Source organism: Paramormyrops kingsleyae, chromosome 4, assembly GCF_048594095.1.
Source record: "Paramormyrops kingsleyae isolate MSU_618 chromosome 4, PKINGS_0.4, whole genome shotgun sequence".
NCBI lineage: Eukaryota > Metazoa > Chordata > Actinopteri > Osteoglossiformes > Mormyridae > Paramormyrops > Paramormyrops kingsleyae.
The window spans coordinates 31187870-31203547 of NC_132800.1; the positions used below are offsets into that span (position 1 = coordinate 31187870).

The window sequence follows — 15678 nt, forward strand, 5'->3', positions numbered from 1 at the left end:
CATTTGTCATACAATAGTGGTGAAGTTATCATGTAAAAATATGACTTCCTTCTAAATCACAGCCTCAGTGCACAATCTGTATCAACTGCTCTTTTTCCAGTCTGTAACAGGGCAGAATAGGGTTATGGGAATTTTAAATACAGTATTGAAATATAGTAATTTTTTGTCAGTATTCCTACCCTGCTCTTCATTTATAACAGAGTGATGACACTTCCGGCATCCTCATGGGGAAACAGTCTTTTTTCCTACCCATCATGCTCTCCGTGAGACAAACAGACACATTTACACTTGCGGACAAGCGTGAGGGTCAGAGCACAGAGTCAGCCAATGTCCCTGGAGTAATTTGGGGTTAAGAGGCAGAAGGGCCCTTTGGCGGGATTTAAACCAGCAAGCTTCTGACCATGGACACATGGACTAATGTACTGAGCCACACACCACCCTCTGCGATGTTGTACACAATCACAAATGGACCCCTGATATGACTGTCCTACATCAAACGTACATCAAACGTACATCAAAAGCCCATCCGCATGATACCACTCTTGATGTAGCAAAGATTACAACTCTGATCAAGTTTATAATATATATCCTCACACTATTGGTTGCCAGTACTATGTGAGCCCAGCAGACAATATGTCAGGCTATTTTAGTGCAATATGTCAGGCTACTGAACTTTGTCCATTAACCAAAAGAATTACAAATGTAATTTGTAACGGGTTGACCACTCGTAAGCTATCAGCAAAATAACCACTTCCTGGGTATTCAAAACAAGATTATTCTCCAAACACAACAGCCACGAACAGTCATACTTTATTTATTTAAATCCAGATCCTGCCAAGTGTATTTATAACATAAAATAGCACAAAGCGGAGTGACCCTGAAAAGCTGAGAGAGCAGAAATGACAGCGTTGCATGTGTGTGCCTGTCACAGGCGGCCAATTGGTGGAGACACAGCACAAATTTCCTGACAGTACTTGACGAAGAGGAATAGGCTCATGTATTTATAAACACAGATTTTGTGATTAAGTGTGATTTGGAGATTCGTATTAATCGATTTGTTTTTTTCATACTAGTAAGTTTCTCCAAAAATGAATCTCAATGTATTTAGTGCCATTCCATTAAGTAGTAAAGCGTATAAAGAAGTTTGGTAACACTATACTTGACGGGGCATCAATACTTAGTAATGAGTCAGTTACTACTGAAGTACAAATTATGAACAAATCATGAACAAATATAGTTGCTACTTGAGATAAAAGATGTGTCAGTAATGATGAACACACATGAGATCAGTATTCCACATGTTATTCATGACTTGTTCCTTCAGTAATTCACAAAGGTTTACAGAATTGACAGATATAGTAACAAATATAGTAACTGCCTGGGATGAAATGATTCATTAGTGAAGAACAAATATGAGATCAGTATTTAACGTGTCATTCAGGACTTGTTCCTTCAGTAGTTTACAAAGGTTTATGAGTAACAAATACAGTAACCGCTTGAGATAAAACATGCGTCACGATTTATTAATCATGAAATAACATGAGATCTGTATGTAACTAAGACTTAGGTTAATTAATACATAAGTAATAGCACTACTGTATTATTTGTGCCCTGTCAATTAAAGCGTTACCGAAAGTTTTAATTGTTTTATTGAATGTGAAGGTTCATGTCCTTATCGTTTAACTGTTCTCACATTTTCTGACCCATCACCTCAAAAACACAATAGTGCAAAGTAAGATGCTCTATTATAAATATGATACATTGTTGCAATAGTAATGTAATAGTAGTAATGAGGTTGTTAGGGGATAAGAGGCCAGCGAGCCCTAAGTGGAGGGAAAGAGCAGTTCAGGTAGCAGGTGTTGTGTATTAAGCGAGCATAGATTCGGATATGAGATAGAGCCAGACGCGCAGAGCGACATTTTTCCCTGCAGTCATGCAAGCTCGCTGATTACGTTAAACATATGTCAGAGTGTAAGTGAAGCAGTCGCAGTGCTGGCCATGCAGCCGCCAGAGGTGCAATCCTACTCGTGCTGCGGAGGTCTGCACCTTTGCAAAGTAGTTTGACCGCCATCTTTATTTATATGTCACGCAGCCAATACGAAATATGTCGCATCGTTTTTGGTGTACAATAAAAACAGGCAGGCCAGGGAATGCTGCGGTGAATTTTATCACTCAACTCTTGGAGGCTCTCTCTCCTTCCGTTTCAGTCAAAATGAAATAATTAAGAAGGTACTTTAAAAGCCCTCTCGGGTGGGTGGATCCTCCTGACTTGCACGGTTCCCCCGTAGCGGGCTCGAACGGCGTGGCTAACCAGTAGTGACAGGCCGCGGCAGTCAGCCCATGGGGGCCTGGCGGAGATTCTGGACCGGGCCCGCCAAAACCCCCATCTGCTGCCGGAACCACATAGGCGGGCAGCAGACGGTTAGCCACGTCGTCAGGGGTTGTTGCTCATTTTGTTCCCTGTGCTGCTCCCAGCTCCCTTCGCCAGTTCTGGTGGAGCAAGCTATATTTACAAACCACGGTCAGGTTAGCTGACAAATTGCCCAGAGCCAACCACAAACTGACCAGAAGGGAAGAAACACTGCTCTTTGCTGTTGGGTCGTCGCTTGACCTCTCAGTGTCAAGAGGAACTAAACAAATGAAAATGCAGGATTTGACCGGGTTAGGGTTAGTACACAAGTTCGGGTTAGGGTTAAGATTAGTACACAAGTTCGGGTTACAACTCACCTTTAAAATACACAGGTGCTCCAATGAACCGCAAAATTTCAATTGTTTTTATTATGCTTGGTTTATTTCAGTTATTACTCTCGATTCTTGTGGTGAAAGATACATGATGAGGAACAAATACAGGCAAAAATGAAAGACGGTTCTACACAAAGCCTAAACGGATATAAAAGGGATGTTTCCCAGAGCCGTGGGAATATCGGCAATTTATAACAAGTGGATCACTTTCAGGATAGAATCCCAATAATAACACACAAATTGCACTGGACCTAAATCATTCTCACATAATATATTAATAACATTCCAAACATTTTGTGTTAGCGCAAACAGGAAATAAAAATAGAGTACATTAATAGTAATGATGGCCAATTAGCAAGTATCAGGAATTGTTAGTTGGTTTTTCTCAAGCATCAATCAGGGAAATCTTAGTCAGTTTGATAACCAGACTAGCCAATCCTGTTTAACTATCAACATTTCTTAATTATAGTCTAAGAAACTTTCGTTAAATTGCACAGCTACCAAATCAGCCAATTCATAATTTCCAAAAGCGAACAGATGATTTAGTGGTATGGTAAATTAGATAGATAGATAGATCATTAGATGCAAGATTCAACGCACACGCAAACACCAGTGCTTAAATCCACCATAAAAGCTACTGTGTAGTACAGATAAGAATAATTATCTAGTAACCCCCACCCCCCCCCACCCCAGACACACACCCCGATATCTATATTTTTTGTCTACCTCATCTTTACTTTGGGTTCTCACTTGTGTGAATTTCTCCATATGTCTTTGTAAAACAGCTCTGTTATACGTATTGCATTCTTCCTCCACTCACACCATTCTCCCATCCCTCCTAATCTCTCCCGCTGCCTCGATGTCAAGCTCCCCCCCCACTTCCAGATGGGCTCCCCCGTCTCTCGCTTCCAATCCCGGAATCGATCCCGTCCCCTTTCCCCCACAACCCACCCTCGGCTCGCTCTACAGTGGGAAGACCAGGAAGCCGGAGAAGGTGGAATATTTCCAGCCTCCCATGAGGTTGCCTCTCTCCAACTTGAGGTAGGCCTTGTCTCCTCTCTCCATGATGACCAGGCCTGCATTGGTCGCCGCCTCCCTGGTCACATCCTGGTCACCAGCGAAGGCTGAGATCATGGGCCAGCCATTCAACATCAGACTCACCTGGGCGAGAGTTCAGACGTGATTTCCGTTACACTTCGGGGGACATTTCCAGTTTACTAAAGCATTTCTTAGTGTGTGAAATGTTAACATTGTGCCAGTGAAGTACTTTGAGTGGAGTGAAGTCATAAGGTTTGGAAAAAAAACCAGCAAGCTATTATTCATATTCATGAATGCACCATTAAACAGCCCCAAGGAGCAACAAGGATAAAGGGTCTATTATGGCAAATCTATTGATAATACAGCACTGGCAAATCTACTTTGCACAAAAGAGAGTGCAGCAAACTAAAGGTGAGGAAAGGAACTGTACACTCCGGCACAAAGCACAGGCAACAATGGCTTCAAATTTACTGTGGAGGCTCATCTATCAATCAGCCCCAGATGCTGTGGCACTCAGCTGTTAGGTATATTTTTACTTATTACTTAATGTCCCACCGTGGTTTCAACGTTGTACAAACAACGTAAAAATAAAATATAACGCAATACAATATATAATAGAAAATGAAGTTGTGTTCAAGTTACTAACTAAGGATCTCAGTGACTGAATCAGTGTGTGAACTGCAAAAATGTAATTTTAATACCAGACATGGTTCTGAGGAATATAAGCCAACTGCATGTGTGAAAAACTAACGTCAGATAACCGAACAGGTGACAAGTAACAGCATGGGCTGTTTATATATAGGAAGGCCTAGTTGTGTTTATCTGTCTGTCTTACTTACTTGTATCGTCTGTCGGTTGTAGGCCTTGACCACATGAAAGTTGAAGCTATAGACCCCCCTTCGCGGGGCCAAAAAGATGCTGCTCTCTTGGTCAAAGTGACTGCCCACGTTTACGAGTATCTGGGAAGAGGAAAGGTGATGTTTTATTGACATTTTTCTCCAGAAGAACTTTTTGTTATATATATAACATTCATACAGCTGGATATTTTACTGGGACACTTCCGGCCAAAGGTACAACAGAAGGAACCTCCCAGGACGGATATCCTATCGTGTTTTGTGCTCTCAGCCATATAACCTGTCGCCCTACATGCAGTCCAGTGGGCGATAAGAGAAAACGAGATACAGCCGTAGAAATTTCACAATTGTTATTGAAGGCAGGGTTCACAGATATTAGGGTTAATTGGGGCGGCTCACCTGGTCGAAGTAGATGATCATGGTTCGGTTGCTCATGTCGGTCGGCTCGTGGTTGGTCTGCCGGGTTGCAGAGAAGGCCACGCGCCCGGTGCCGGAGCGCACGGACATGCCCAGCGCGTTGCCCGCTGGCTCTGAGGACGGCGTTGAGTCACACACCACCAGACATTTCCCCTCCAGCACAATGGGTTCCGTGTCATTCTGGCCTTGGACTCCTAGAGCGAGAACCAGCCCCAGCAGCAGGGCAGAGCCCTGGCGAAACGCACGGTTCCACCAAGGAGTCACACTCCCGGTCACGGTCAATATGGCAGCCATGTGTTTTCTTCGTGGTCTTCAGGAAGATAAGCCCAGTATTGTATGCTTGTGAGCCTTTGCTATTTATTTGTACTCATAAGACTTGATTTACAGCAGGATTGAAAAGTTAAAGACTGCAGGTGACCCTGTTACGTAATATATACTAATTTCTCTTCCTCTTTTACTCTAAGGAACCAACTAACAGCCCCAAGTTTACCGACTTACTTTGAACTCTTACAGGTTGTAGAGACTTTCCAGATGTCAAAGGTGTATCATTGATGGGAGGTCCATCTGTATCTTGGAATTAAAAAGTAATGTCTTCTTCTGCCTTGAGGCTATTCCAAAAGATCCTTGCGGACAAATCCCAATAGAAGATATTTTGTGCCAAAAATCTTTATGAACCTCTGTTTTGGTGGGTAAGTAAGTATCTCTGGGCCTCCGCTAGACCGCTATGTGCTGAGCTTCACTCTAGAGTAGGACGCTCTTCTGCAGCCTGGCTCAGACCCAAGAACCTTCCGGTCCTTATTTTAGCTTACATCCCCTTCTTTCCAAAATGGTTTTTCTTCTTGGTTTTCTTGAAGGTTCTTCGTTGTTCCAACTGCGAGAGCGGCGGCAGAGGCAGACGGACGGATGAGACGCTAGTGACTTATCCGGACGAAGAGTGGGGTCTGATGGAAGGTAACAGGGGAAGATGAAGAGGAGAAGGAAGAGAGATGAGGTAATGTTTGGGAGGGTGGTGGGCCGAGGATGCCAGAAACAAGCGGAGAGCGAGAGGGAGGAGGAGGGGAACACCTCTGCTGAGAGGCCATCTGTCTTTCACACGCTCCCCCGTTCCTCACAGTCTTGGACATCCACCTTCTCTCTCTCCGTTACGCTACATTCCCATACAGCAACCTTCAGCTCTCCTGCACTCTCATTCTCAATCAACTGGTGGCAAGTCCTCAGTCAGCGACTGTCCCGGCATCTTCCCTTAACTTCCATCCTATGGAGCTTCACCACAGTGACTGCTACCATTCTCTCATCAGACCTTCAATACATTCTGGACATAAATTAAAATAACTGCGCTGGGGCACAGGAGACATTATTCTGGGTGTGATGCTACAGGCAGAATCATCGTCATCGCTGCATTAAGTCAAATGCAAAGACTTTAGAATCTGCATCTGAGCTCTACTTGTAATGCCTTTATGGTTTTCTGTCATGTGCATATTTGGGGTTTATAACCTTTAAGGAAAATATCCATCCATCCATCCATTTTCTATACCTACTTGTCCTAAGCAGGGTTGCGGGGGACCGGAGCCCATCCCAAAGGTAGGAACAACCCAGGATGGGGCACCAACCCATGAATGAAAATGTAATTATTTAAATTTGTATTACATGCATAAAATCTGAAAATTAACCAAACTCATTTGTTTATGCATTGGAATAATTTGGTCTAAAAATTGTACAGTTTTGCTTATTAATATTAAAGTAGATGCATCTTATTTTAAATGAGAGCCAAATCAAAATTCAAAGTTTTATTTTATTTTATTCTTCGTTAACATAGATCTAGCCAATAATATGGCTATGCTACACAAATATCAGTATCAGGTAGTCAAAAAAGTCAAAGGAAACTTACTTAAAAACTCACTTCTCAGATGAGGATACAGTGAGAACACAGCATGGTTTATGGAAATAAACCTAAAGACTTACCCTCAGCTTTGGCTAAATCCTGGGTAAAAACACAAGACATTTTGTCACGAGCGGTTTTCCTTGACGATTCAGGGTTAGAGTGATATGTGATTATTAAATCTGCTCGGCCCATATATGACGGTCAGGAAGCCTCACCTGCTTGAGTTTACAGGACGCCTCCCAGGTTTCTCCCACGAAGCCCTCCTGCACCTCCCATGAGAGCCGAGTCTCCTGATCTCCTGCTCCACTGGCTGACGGACGCCTTATGAAGATATCACCTCCTCCATTCATTGCACTCTCATTCTCTCAGTTTCTGCTCCGCCTCATCTCTCGATCCCTCCACCCCCCTTCCTCATGCCCCCCCCCCTCCGCAGGTCTTACATACCGCCCCTCTTTTCCGTGTTCCTCCTGCGTGACCTTGCCCCCTGCTCCCTCTCTCTTCCCAGCCTCCGGACACGCCCCGAGTGCCCCATGGTCACCGCCACCACCCCTCATGTCAGCCAGTCTACCAGCCTCCTTCCAATCATACATTCCTCCTTCTCATCTTTATCCTCACCTTCTGTTTTTTTTTATCACCATACTGCAGTGCCTCTAAAGTCACATTTTAGCTCACTCACACTACAAGCATTGATCTCGCCGCATGGACAACTTTTCTTCCTCTTCCGTCTTCCTCCCCTATTCATCGCCAAAAGATTTCTCGTTGTATCATGCTCAAATTCACGCTCATACTCACGCTCAAATTCACGCTCATACTCACGCTCAAATTCACGCTCATACTCACGCTCAAACTCACGCTCATACTCACGCTCATACTCACGCTCCATTCCATCCTCTTCCTTCTGCTCACCAGTCCAGTTGACCTGCCCCAGAAGCTTTGCTCCTGCTTTCCATACTTTGCTGGCACACGACACAGAGATCATCTCCTCCATCCTCCTCATATGCGTCCTTATCTTTAAATATGTACACACTTCCGCCTCGAAAATCAATGTATCTAATAAATATGATGCAAAACAGCATGCAAAAAATCACTCAAAAAACACATCAATTGTGAAAACAAGTGCCTCTGTTTTCCTCATCCATCCCTCCCTGCCTCTAATCACAATCTGACATTACAAAGCATTCTACACAAAGCTGCATATAACAATCATTAACTTTATGTCTGAAAATAAGATGAAAAATGATAACAGCCCACTTCAGAGTAAGCTGATGGAACAGAATCAAAATCCATCAGTGTTTTAAATTTAATCACGAATGGAAAAAAAAAAACTGTTAGGGCTGTAAAAATAGAACATTGTCACCTTTGCTATTTCTGAGCTGAGTTCTCACTGTATAGCTGGAACAGTTTCCAGCCAGCTTTAAACCACACATGTATGACATACACATTAAGATGATTCAGTTGTACTGTAACTCGTTTGTCACTGAACAATTGTAATGTTCTGGGTATACTTCTGAAGCAGTAGTGCCACATTTGTTTAAAAATTCCAGGTGTATTTTTTTCATTAAAAGCCCTTTTTATATTGTAATAGTACAGGATTAAGAAGGCACAAATACACATTACTGGCATCTAGAGAATCCGTATACCAGGGGAGACCAATCATCTGAAGTCACATATTTAATGATAAAAGCTTACATTCAATTCCAATGGAAGCCAAGGTCCAGACAGGAACTCCGTGTGCAAATTTTAAACGATCTAATTTCACCTTTTGTCTTAAGTGCCTGTGAGTGATGTCATCTCCACAGTGGTACTGTTTTGGAGACTGGCTTTGTGCAGACCACAGCCCAGCTAGACTGGCTTTGTACAGACCACAGCCCAGCTAGACTGGCTGGGTGATTGTGCTGTCAGAGATGTTCAAGGCTCCACAACCTAGTAACTCAGCCACGCCTAAAAACACAGGCAGAACTCGATTGCACATGTAAGTGGAGGAGAAGTACGTATTATAGGCACAAATAAAGAAAGGGTATATGTCATTTAGTGTGCCTATAGTACGTGGTGTTTCAGTTTATGTGTCATTTCTGGAGGCAAGACAGTGAGGAATGTGTTTGTTCAGGTTGGGTGAGAACTTGCGTTTGAGGCCAGTAGCGGAGGATGTGTGGTTGTAGGGTGTGTGTGGGTGTGTGTGCGTGTGTGTGTGCATTCGAGGTATCCGAGCGACGGTTCTAACACACCTAGGATGTCTGGGTCTGTGCACCTTTGAGGTAACAATAGGACAGTGTTAAATGACATGCTGTGTGCATTTCATAATTAATTCTAGACCATTGCGCGCGTGTGTGTGTGTGTGTGTGTGTGTGTATGGATTAGGTTTATATTACATTGTGGGGGACCAAATGTCTCCCACAATGTGGTAAAACCAATCATTTTTAACGTTGTGGGGAGCATTTTTCCGGTCCCCACAAAGATCTGTGAATGCAATCAAAACCAAACATTTCAAAAGTCTCATATTTTGTTTGGTTACTAACTGTATGGTTAAGGTTTGGTAGGGTTTAAGGCCTCCATGTTGGGATTAGAGTTTTTCCCATGGAAATGAATGGAGAGTCTCCTCAAAGATATAATTACAAACCTGTGTGTGTGTGTGTGTGTGTGTGTGTGTGTGTGTGTTGTTAATAAGCTCACATCCATGCACACTGGGTGGGTCCCCTGATTTGGGTCAGCTTCCCCTCTCCCAAAACTGCAGGGAGGCCGGCTGCCCCCCCTCCCCCCCGTGGGATGCTCCCCCTCACGGCCTCCACAAACCGCACCACCTGGGCCCGCAGGCTCGGCCCCGGCCCCCGCACCCACCGAGGCGTCCATCTGCATGGCGCCCTGCAGCGGCAATGCGCCGCAAATGAGCAATGCCACAATGCAACTGCTGCAGGTTAAACGGCTGCAGCAAAGAGACAGAAACAGATCATACTCTTCTCTGAATTCATCTCCATCCTAGTCAGGAGCATTTTCCCTTGTTTGTGGCTGCCTGGTAGCCTAAAGGAGAAATGCATTATTTGGTTATAAAGATATAATTCCTGTCGTACCCATAATGAACTTCCTGCATTTCGGTTTTGCATAGATCCACCACAGGAATCCCGAGAGGTTTAGTTACGATGCAGAAGACATCTCTGTCTGCCTGGCTATTTACGCTCAGCTCACTGTGAGCCTGCAGACTGCAGTCTTCTGCTCCATCACTGCAGACTTCTGCTCCATCAGTTGTCGCCTGATCATCTCCAGTTTTGTGCTGAAGTCCTCAGAGGGATCGTCCAGGCCAATGTGTCCCAACCCGGTTCTCGGGGACCCGACAGTCCACGTCTTTGATAAAATATGGACTGTCTGTGTGGGAGCTGGGAGGGAGCAAAAACGTGGAGAGTCTGGAGGTACCTGAGGACCAGGTTGGGAAACACTGACTTAGACACTTGTAACACTCAAAACTAAGTTACGCACTCACCATATATGCAGACCCAGAGAAATGACACAGAATTATAGCAGAACAAGCTTAAATGATACAAAGACATAAGCACACCAAAGCACATAAACTAACCTATAGCTCAAGTCCCACAGCTTCCTGATCCACACCTTGTTGTGAGTTTTAGCTTTTTTTTTTTTAATGTGTGAGACATCAGTTATGTATCAATATTAATTTATACTTAATTTTCCTTTAGAAACTTTTCTATTGTGGAGAAGTATTTAATAAAAACTGGCTTGGCGGCTACTGAAAATAACTGCATCCATGCTCTGTAATTATGCATCATGCTGTTTGCTATTGAGTAGGTGCCAGTGTTGGAAACATCTCATTCACCCTGCCAAGCTAGTGTTGAACACACAGTCATCGCTTATTACTCTGCACTGATAATAGCAAAATAGTATTGGACACCCTGATTGTGGACACTGGAGATTAACTTGAGCTCAGTGCACCCTACACAATATATCTGCTATTCTCTACCTATCTGTTGATACTGAACTAATAATCATCTTGCTGTCCTTTCATTTATACACTGAACAGGTACTTTTATTAGGAGAAGCTTAAGGGTTAAGCACATGCACTCACCGTCACAGAGTAAATGCACTTAACGGCACTGCAGTCATGTGACCGTTCATCGAGGGTACCACACTGCACAGCTGTTTAGCAGATGAGAACTGTGGCAGCTTTTTGTCACTGTATGCTTCCAGTGTGGCATTAAGGGGGTGGTGTCATTCTACTCAAAACTGCTGTTTACCCGCGCATTCACAGATCACATTAACAAAGGCTTTCAACAAATAATGACAGAAGAGACACCAGCAGATTTCCCGGCCAGTGTGTCAAACTTGTTTGGACGACAGCGTTTATCCTGCAGTGGGCTTTGAACGAGCAACCAAAAAGGCGATGAAAATGGGTCTCTGACACCACCTATTTTATAATGTTGCCCGAAATAATCCAATAGACAAGAACTTCCCCCTTCAGGTTCAGGAAGCACCTGTCCAATTGTCCTGCGTTTCAGATTTAATATTTATTAAAGCACAGCATGGAACACTAGAATAGAATTAGACTGAGCAGACTGTTTTTAACATCTATCCGTCCAGGACAGGATTGTCATGAGCTTGTAGGCGACCCCAGGAAACATAGGCCACGAGGCAGGGGACGCTCTGGGCAGAGCCAACCTTCAACATATGGACGAATAAGTGACAGTTTCTGCTGTAGTATCTTATTTTGCTATCTAAAGGCGGAAGCTTGGCCTGCTTTTCCGCCTGAATGAGTCTGTAAGACTTGGGCAGAGGCAGAGCACAGAAACCTTAGGAGACATCGGCTTGCGCTTCCTTTGCATAAATCCCAGTCTGTCACAGTAGAGATCAGGGCCAGCCACCTGCTGTCCCCACTACTCCGCCCACCCCGGTTGCTGGTTCCCGTAAAGGGCCTCAACTTTCACCCCTAACCCCAGAAACTGTGCAACGCTCACCTGTACTTTCAGGCTCCTGCTGGCAGCTGTCACCTGTCCGCATGCCAGACGCTCAGCTCTGCCCTACCACTAGGGGGTGCTAATCCCATGTGCCCGGCTGCTTAAACAGCCGACGGACCTTTGAGGGTTGCTTACGCCGTGGCCAACATATGACCTGCGCCGCTGCTGGTGCTGATGAGAGATTGATGGGCGCTAGAAAATGGGTGGGGGGGGGGGAGAGAGAGATGAAACATTGCTATTTTGTGGTTCATGTGTTTGATTGTGCTCCTTTTACACGTATGCTACTGTTTCGAGTTTTTCTTTCAGTTTATTACTATTTTTGTAACATACACCGATCCATTTCCCACATTCCTTATCCAATATAGTAATGATTACTTTTCTGGGTACAAGATTTCTGTACATCACACATTATGTAAGAAGGCCTACAACATGCTCTAGTTTGTTGTCACTAATTTTCTCCCAGAGTGACTGTTACTGAAAGGTCTCATTCTACTGAAAAGCTCTGTTGTTGCATGTCAAGGCCTATCCATTCACCCATTCATTCATACTTTCGCTAATTAGCCTTGGAGTAGAGCCAGGCTAAACAGAAGCTATTATAGCTGTTGGCCTGACTGGAAAAGGGTAATAAAGAAATTTACATCGAATAAATTAAAAAGCCCTTGCGTAGCCTTTAAACACATCCACTGGCATTAAAAAAAATACATATTACAAACATTCCCACAGTGACTCTTATAATAAATGCAGCCATTCTTAAGTCACACGATATATGCCTACACCTGCATTATTGTCGCAAGTGCATGTATTTTTAATCACGGAAATTACCTAAAATGAAACCGGGAGGTTAACGGTAAGAATAAATGCACGTAAAACGTCGCACACGAAAATCATATTTCGTGGTTTAAAAAGTTTGGAAAATTAAAACAAAATATCAACATTTGACTTAAAAGAGTGAGAAAATAGGAACATTATTGGCTTTGTAAGATTGTCCTATAGAGGAGGTTCGTTAATCTAATACCTTAAGCCTTAAGAAGTCTAAATAAAACCTTTTGAGTATCTAAACGTCTCGTGGGTCTCGACTATCTTGCCAAAAGGTCAATCAACTATTGCACCCTGGTAAAGAAAAATTATTTGACGATACTGATTAAAATTTTGCTTGTATTATAAAGATTTCATTACAAGAAAATGTTTCGTACCGCCCCGTAGTGGCCATGTCGTGGGCCTAATTATAGTGAAATTGCGCCCCCTAAAGGACGGAAGTGGAAAGCGTCTTATAGACTAAACGTTAAAGCGCCACCTAGCTGTTATTACAGCGTGATGGTTGTATTGTCTCAACAACCGTTAAACAGTCCTCCGTCCCATTATTCTAGAAGTCCATTCATTAGCCATTTACATCAATTCACCGATAACCAAAGACATATAATGTGACTAACGTTCATCCTCACCCTAAAAATAACCTTCCTCGGCGTTCTGTATTTAGTTTGGTTCGCAGAAACTAAAACGTAAGCTAACTAAATTCTCACAACTGGACAAGAAACTAAAAGCCGAACAGTATAACCATGCTTCAAATTTAGGACGTCAAAAATGACTGTGTTTCATAAACAAATGGCCTGCGGTACAAATAACTGCTCGCCTGTGTCTATATCTTGTAACCTGAAGTAACTCGTTATTTTATGTGTAGAATTTGTCTTTATATCACATATATCGACTCATAAAAATGACATTTAGAATAGTATATCTTTAAGAAGATATAATAATGTCTTTAGAAAAAAAAGGTACATCTCTCCCTGGTGGTCTAGTGGTTAGGATTCGGCGCTCTCACCGCCGCGGCCCGGGTTCGATTCCCGGTCAGGGAATGAGTCTTTTGATACATGAAATCACCAACTCGCTACAAATGTACCTTTTCACTGACACATTTCCCCAGTTAGTGGTTTCATTAAATTACACACTCGTCTGTTTTAACTGACGTCCTGCATGTGAATGTACTACAGTAATACTATCAACACCAGTCCTGGATTTACTGCTGAACAAACTGAGTCAAACTGATTATATTTTGGCTATTGTCTGAAGTCCACAATCACAGAAAATCCATATTGAGAACATGGCTCAGCATGTCCAACAGGCAGACTTTGTAGGGTATGACAATCCTGTACTGGAGTTTGCAGTTAGGGACTCACTGTAGATGTCTTCACGGACCAATCAGGTCAGCTCCACATTTGAGAGCAGCTGCAACTGCATTCCGGGCAGTGATGCTGCCAGTGGTGCATAATTTCAGCCTGTTTTGAGTGGCAGCTTAGGATGTGAGTAAAGTTACTGGGAAACCAGGAGCCAATGGTAGGATGCATAGGGCACATTGCTGGGGACACTTTGGATGCCAGGAAATTACAATATATTCAAAAATTATAGTGTCTTGCGAAAGTATTCATCCCCCTTGGCGTTTGTCCTGTTTTGTTGCTTTACAACCCAGAATTAAAATCAATTTAAATGGGTTTGCACTGGTGTACAGCAATCTTCAAGTCATGCCACAGATTCTCAATTGCAGGACATTTAAATGTTTCCCTTTAAGCCAGTCCAGTGTAGCTTTGGCAGTTTGTTTAGGGGTCACCGTGCAGCTGGAAGGTGAACCTTCCTTCCAGTCTCCAATCTCTGGCCGACAGAAACAGCTTTTCTTCAAGAGTTGCCCTGTATTTAGCGCCATCCATCTTTTCCCTCAGCCCTGCCCGGTTTTCCTGTCCCTTGCCAATGACGAGCACCCACCGCATGACGCTGCCGCCGCCACGCTTCACTGGAGGACTGGCGTTCCCGCGGCGACGGGAAGGGCTGGGTTTGCGCCACGCAGAGCTTCCCATGATGACCGAAATGTTAGATTTTAGTTGAATCTGACCAGAGAACCATCTCCCATGGGTTAGGTGAGATGTTGTCTTGTTTTTTTTCCTCGCAGCAATGTCTTTTTCTGGCCACCCTGCCATAAAGTCCCGCTCTGCGGAGTGTGCCGTTTGAACGGTCCTCCCATCACTGCAGTGGACCATTGCAGCTCCTTCAGGGTCATCTTTGGTGTCTTTCTCGCATCTCTGTCTATAAGTCTATAAGTTTGGGTGGGTGGGCTTCTCTCGTCAGGTTTGCAGCAGTACCATATTGTTCCCATTTTGTTATAATGGACTTAATGATGCTCCGTGGGATATTCAAAGTTTGGGATTATTTTTTTTTTTAATAATTCGATCCTGATCTATCCACCCCGTATGGACCCCCCCTGGTCTTCATGGTCGCTGCTTGGCAATGATGCAGTCGGGGGCCTTTCAGAGCAGGTCTGTTTATACAGGCATCATGTTTCAGATCATGTGACACTTTGATTACACACAAGTGGACCTTAATCAACTAATTATGTCACTTCTGAAGGTAATTGGTTTGACCAGATGGAATCTAAGGGCGATGAATACATATGCGCTCGCAACTTTTCAATTTGTACTTTTTTTTACCACACACACACATATATATACATATACACATACATACATACATACATATTCACAGAGTATTTCATTTATTAATTTCACTTCAACAACTTGCACTATATTGTTAAGTACATTACACAGAATCCAAATAGAAATCCGTTTTAATTCCAACATGTCATGCGTAAAAACTGGAAAAACACACAAGGTACAGCTCCTACATGTTTGACTCCTAACTTTGACAACCTCTCCCAGCATCTGCGCAGTTCCAAGACACGTATGTAAGGCATGTTTATGCAGCTAAGGCAGCTTAAAATATCGTTTTCCTCAGAAGATGCTCT

The 15678-nt window shown here is 43.5% G+C and overlaps 1 protein-coding gene, 1 long non-coding RNA gene and 1 other non-coding gene across 5 annotated transcripts; 1 reads left to right on the forward strand and 2 right to left on the reverse strand.

The window, feature by feature from the left end:
• Nucleotides 1-2769: 2769 nt before the first annotated feature.
• cbln12 (cerebellin 12) lies at nt 2770-7302 on the reverse strand. 3 transcript variants are annotated; one of them, XM_023832612.2, is made up of 5 exons: nt 7149-7288; nt 7014-7032; nt 5034-5992; nt 4620-4739; nt 2770-3903 (listed from the first exon to the last, which is right to left on the reverse strand). In XM_023832612.2, the coding sequence occupies exons 3-5, from the start codon at nt 5343-5345 to the stop codon at nt 3706-3708; spliced, it is 630 nt and encodes a 209-aa protein (XP_023688380.1). In that variant the 5' UTR covers nt 5346-5992; nt 7014-7032; nt 7149-7288; the 3' UTR covers nt 2770-3705. The 3 variants fall into 3 exon arrangements, with proteins under 3 accessions (XP_023688380.1, XP_023688381.1, XP_023688382.1); XM_023832613.2 differs by lacking the exon at nt 7014-7032 and having other exon boundaries at nt 7149-7302; XM_023832614.2 differs by lacking the exons at nt 7014-7032; nt 7149-7288 and having other exon boundaries at nt 5034-6996.
• A 2937-nt stretch (nt 7303-10239) lies between these two features.
• LOC111854561 (uncharacterized) lies at nt 10240-13128 on the reverse strand. Its single transcript, XR_002840707.1, has 3 exons — nt 13085-13128; nt 11892-12083; nt 10240-10338 (listed from the first exon to the last, which is right to left on the reverse strand). It is a non-coding gene; the product is annotated as an uncharacterized lncRNA (long non-coding RNA).
• A 544-nt stretch (nt 13129-13672) lies between these two features.
• On the forward strand, nt 13673-13744 carry trnae-cuc (transfer RNA glutamic acid (anticodon CUC)). Its single transcript has one exon. It is a non-coding gene; the product is annotated as a tRNA-Glu (tRNA).
• The last annotated feature ends 1934 nt before the right edge of the window (nt 13745-15678 follow it).

What these genes read in the sequence shown, in the direction of transcription:
- cbln12 (XM_023832613.2), bottom strand. Translation starts at nt 5,345, where the DNA reads ATGGCTGCCATATTGACCGTGACCGGGAGTGTGACTCCTTGGTGGAAC. An exon ending in TGATCATCTACTTCGACCAG is followed by an intron (nt 4,740 to 5,033) that starts GTGAGCCGCCCC and finishes TCCTCTTCCCAG; the next exon opens with ATACTCGTAAACGTGGGCAG. An exon ending in ACAACCGACAGACGATACAA is followed by an intron (nt 3,904 to 4,619) that starts GTAAGTAAGACA and finishes ACTCTCGCCCAG; the next exon opens with GTGAGTCTGATGTTGAATGG.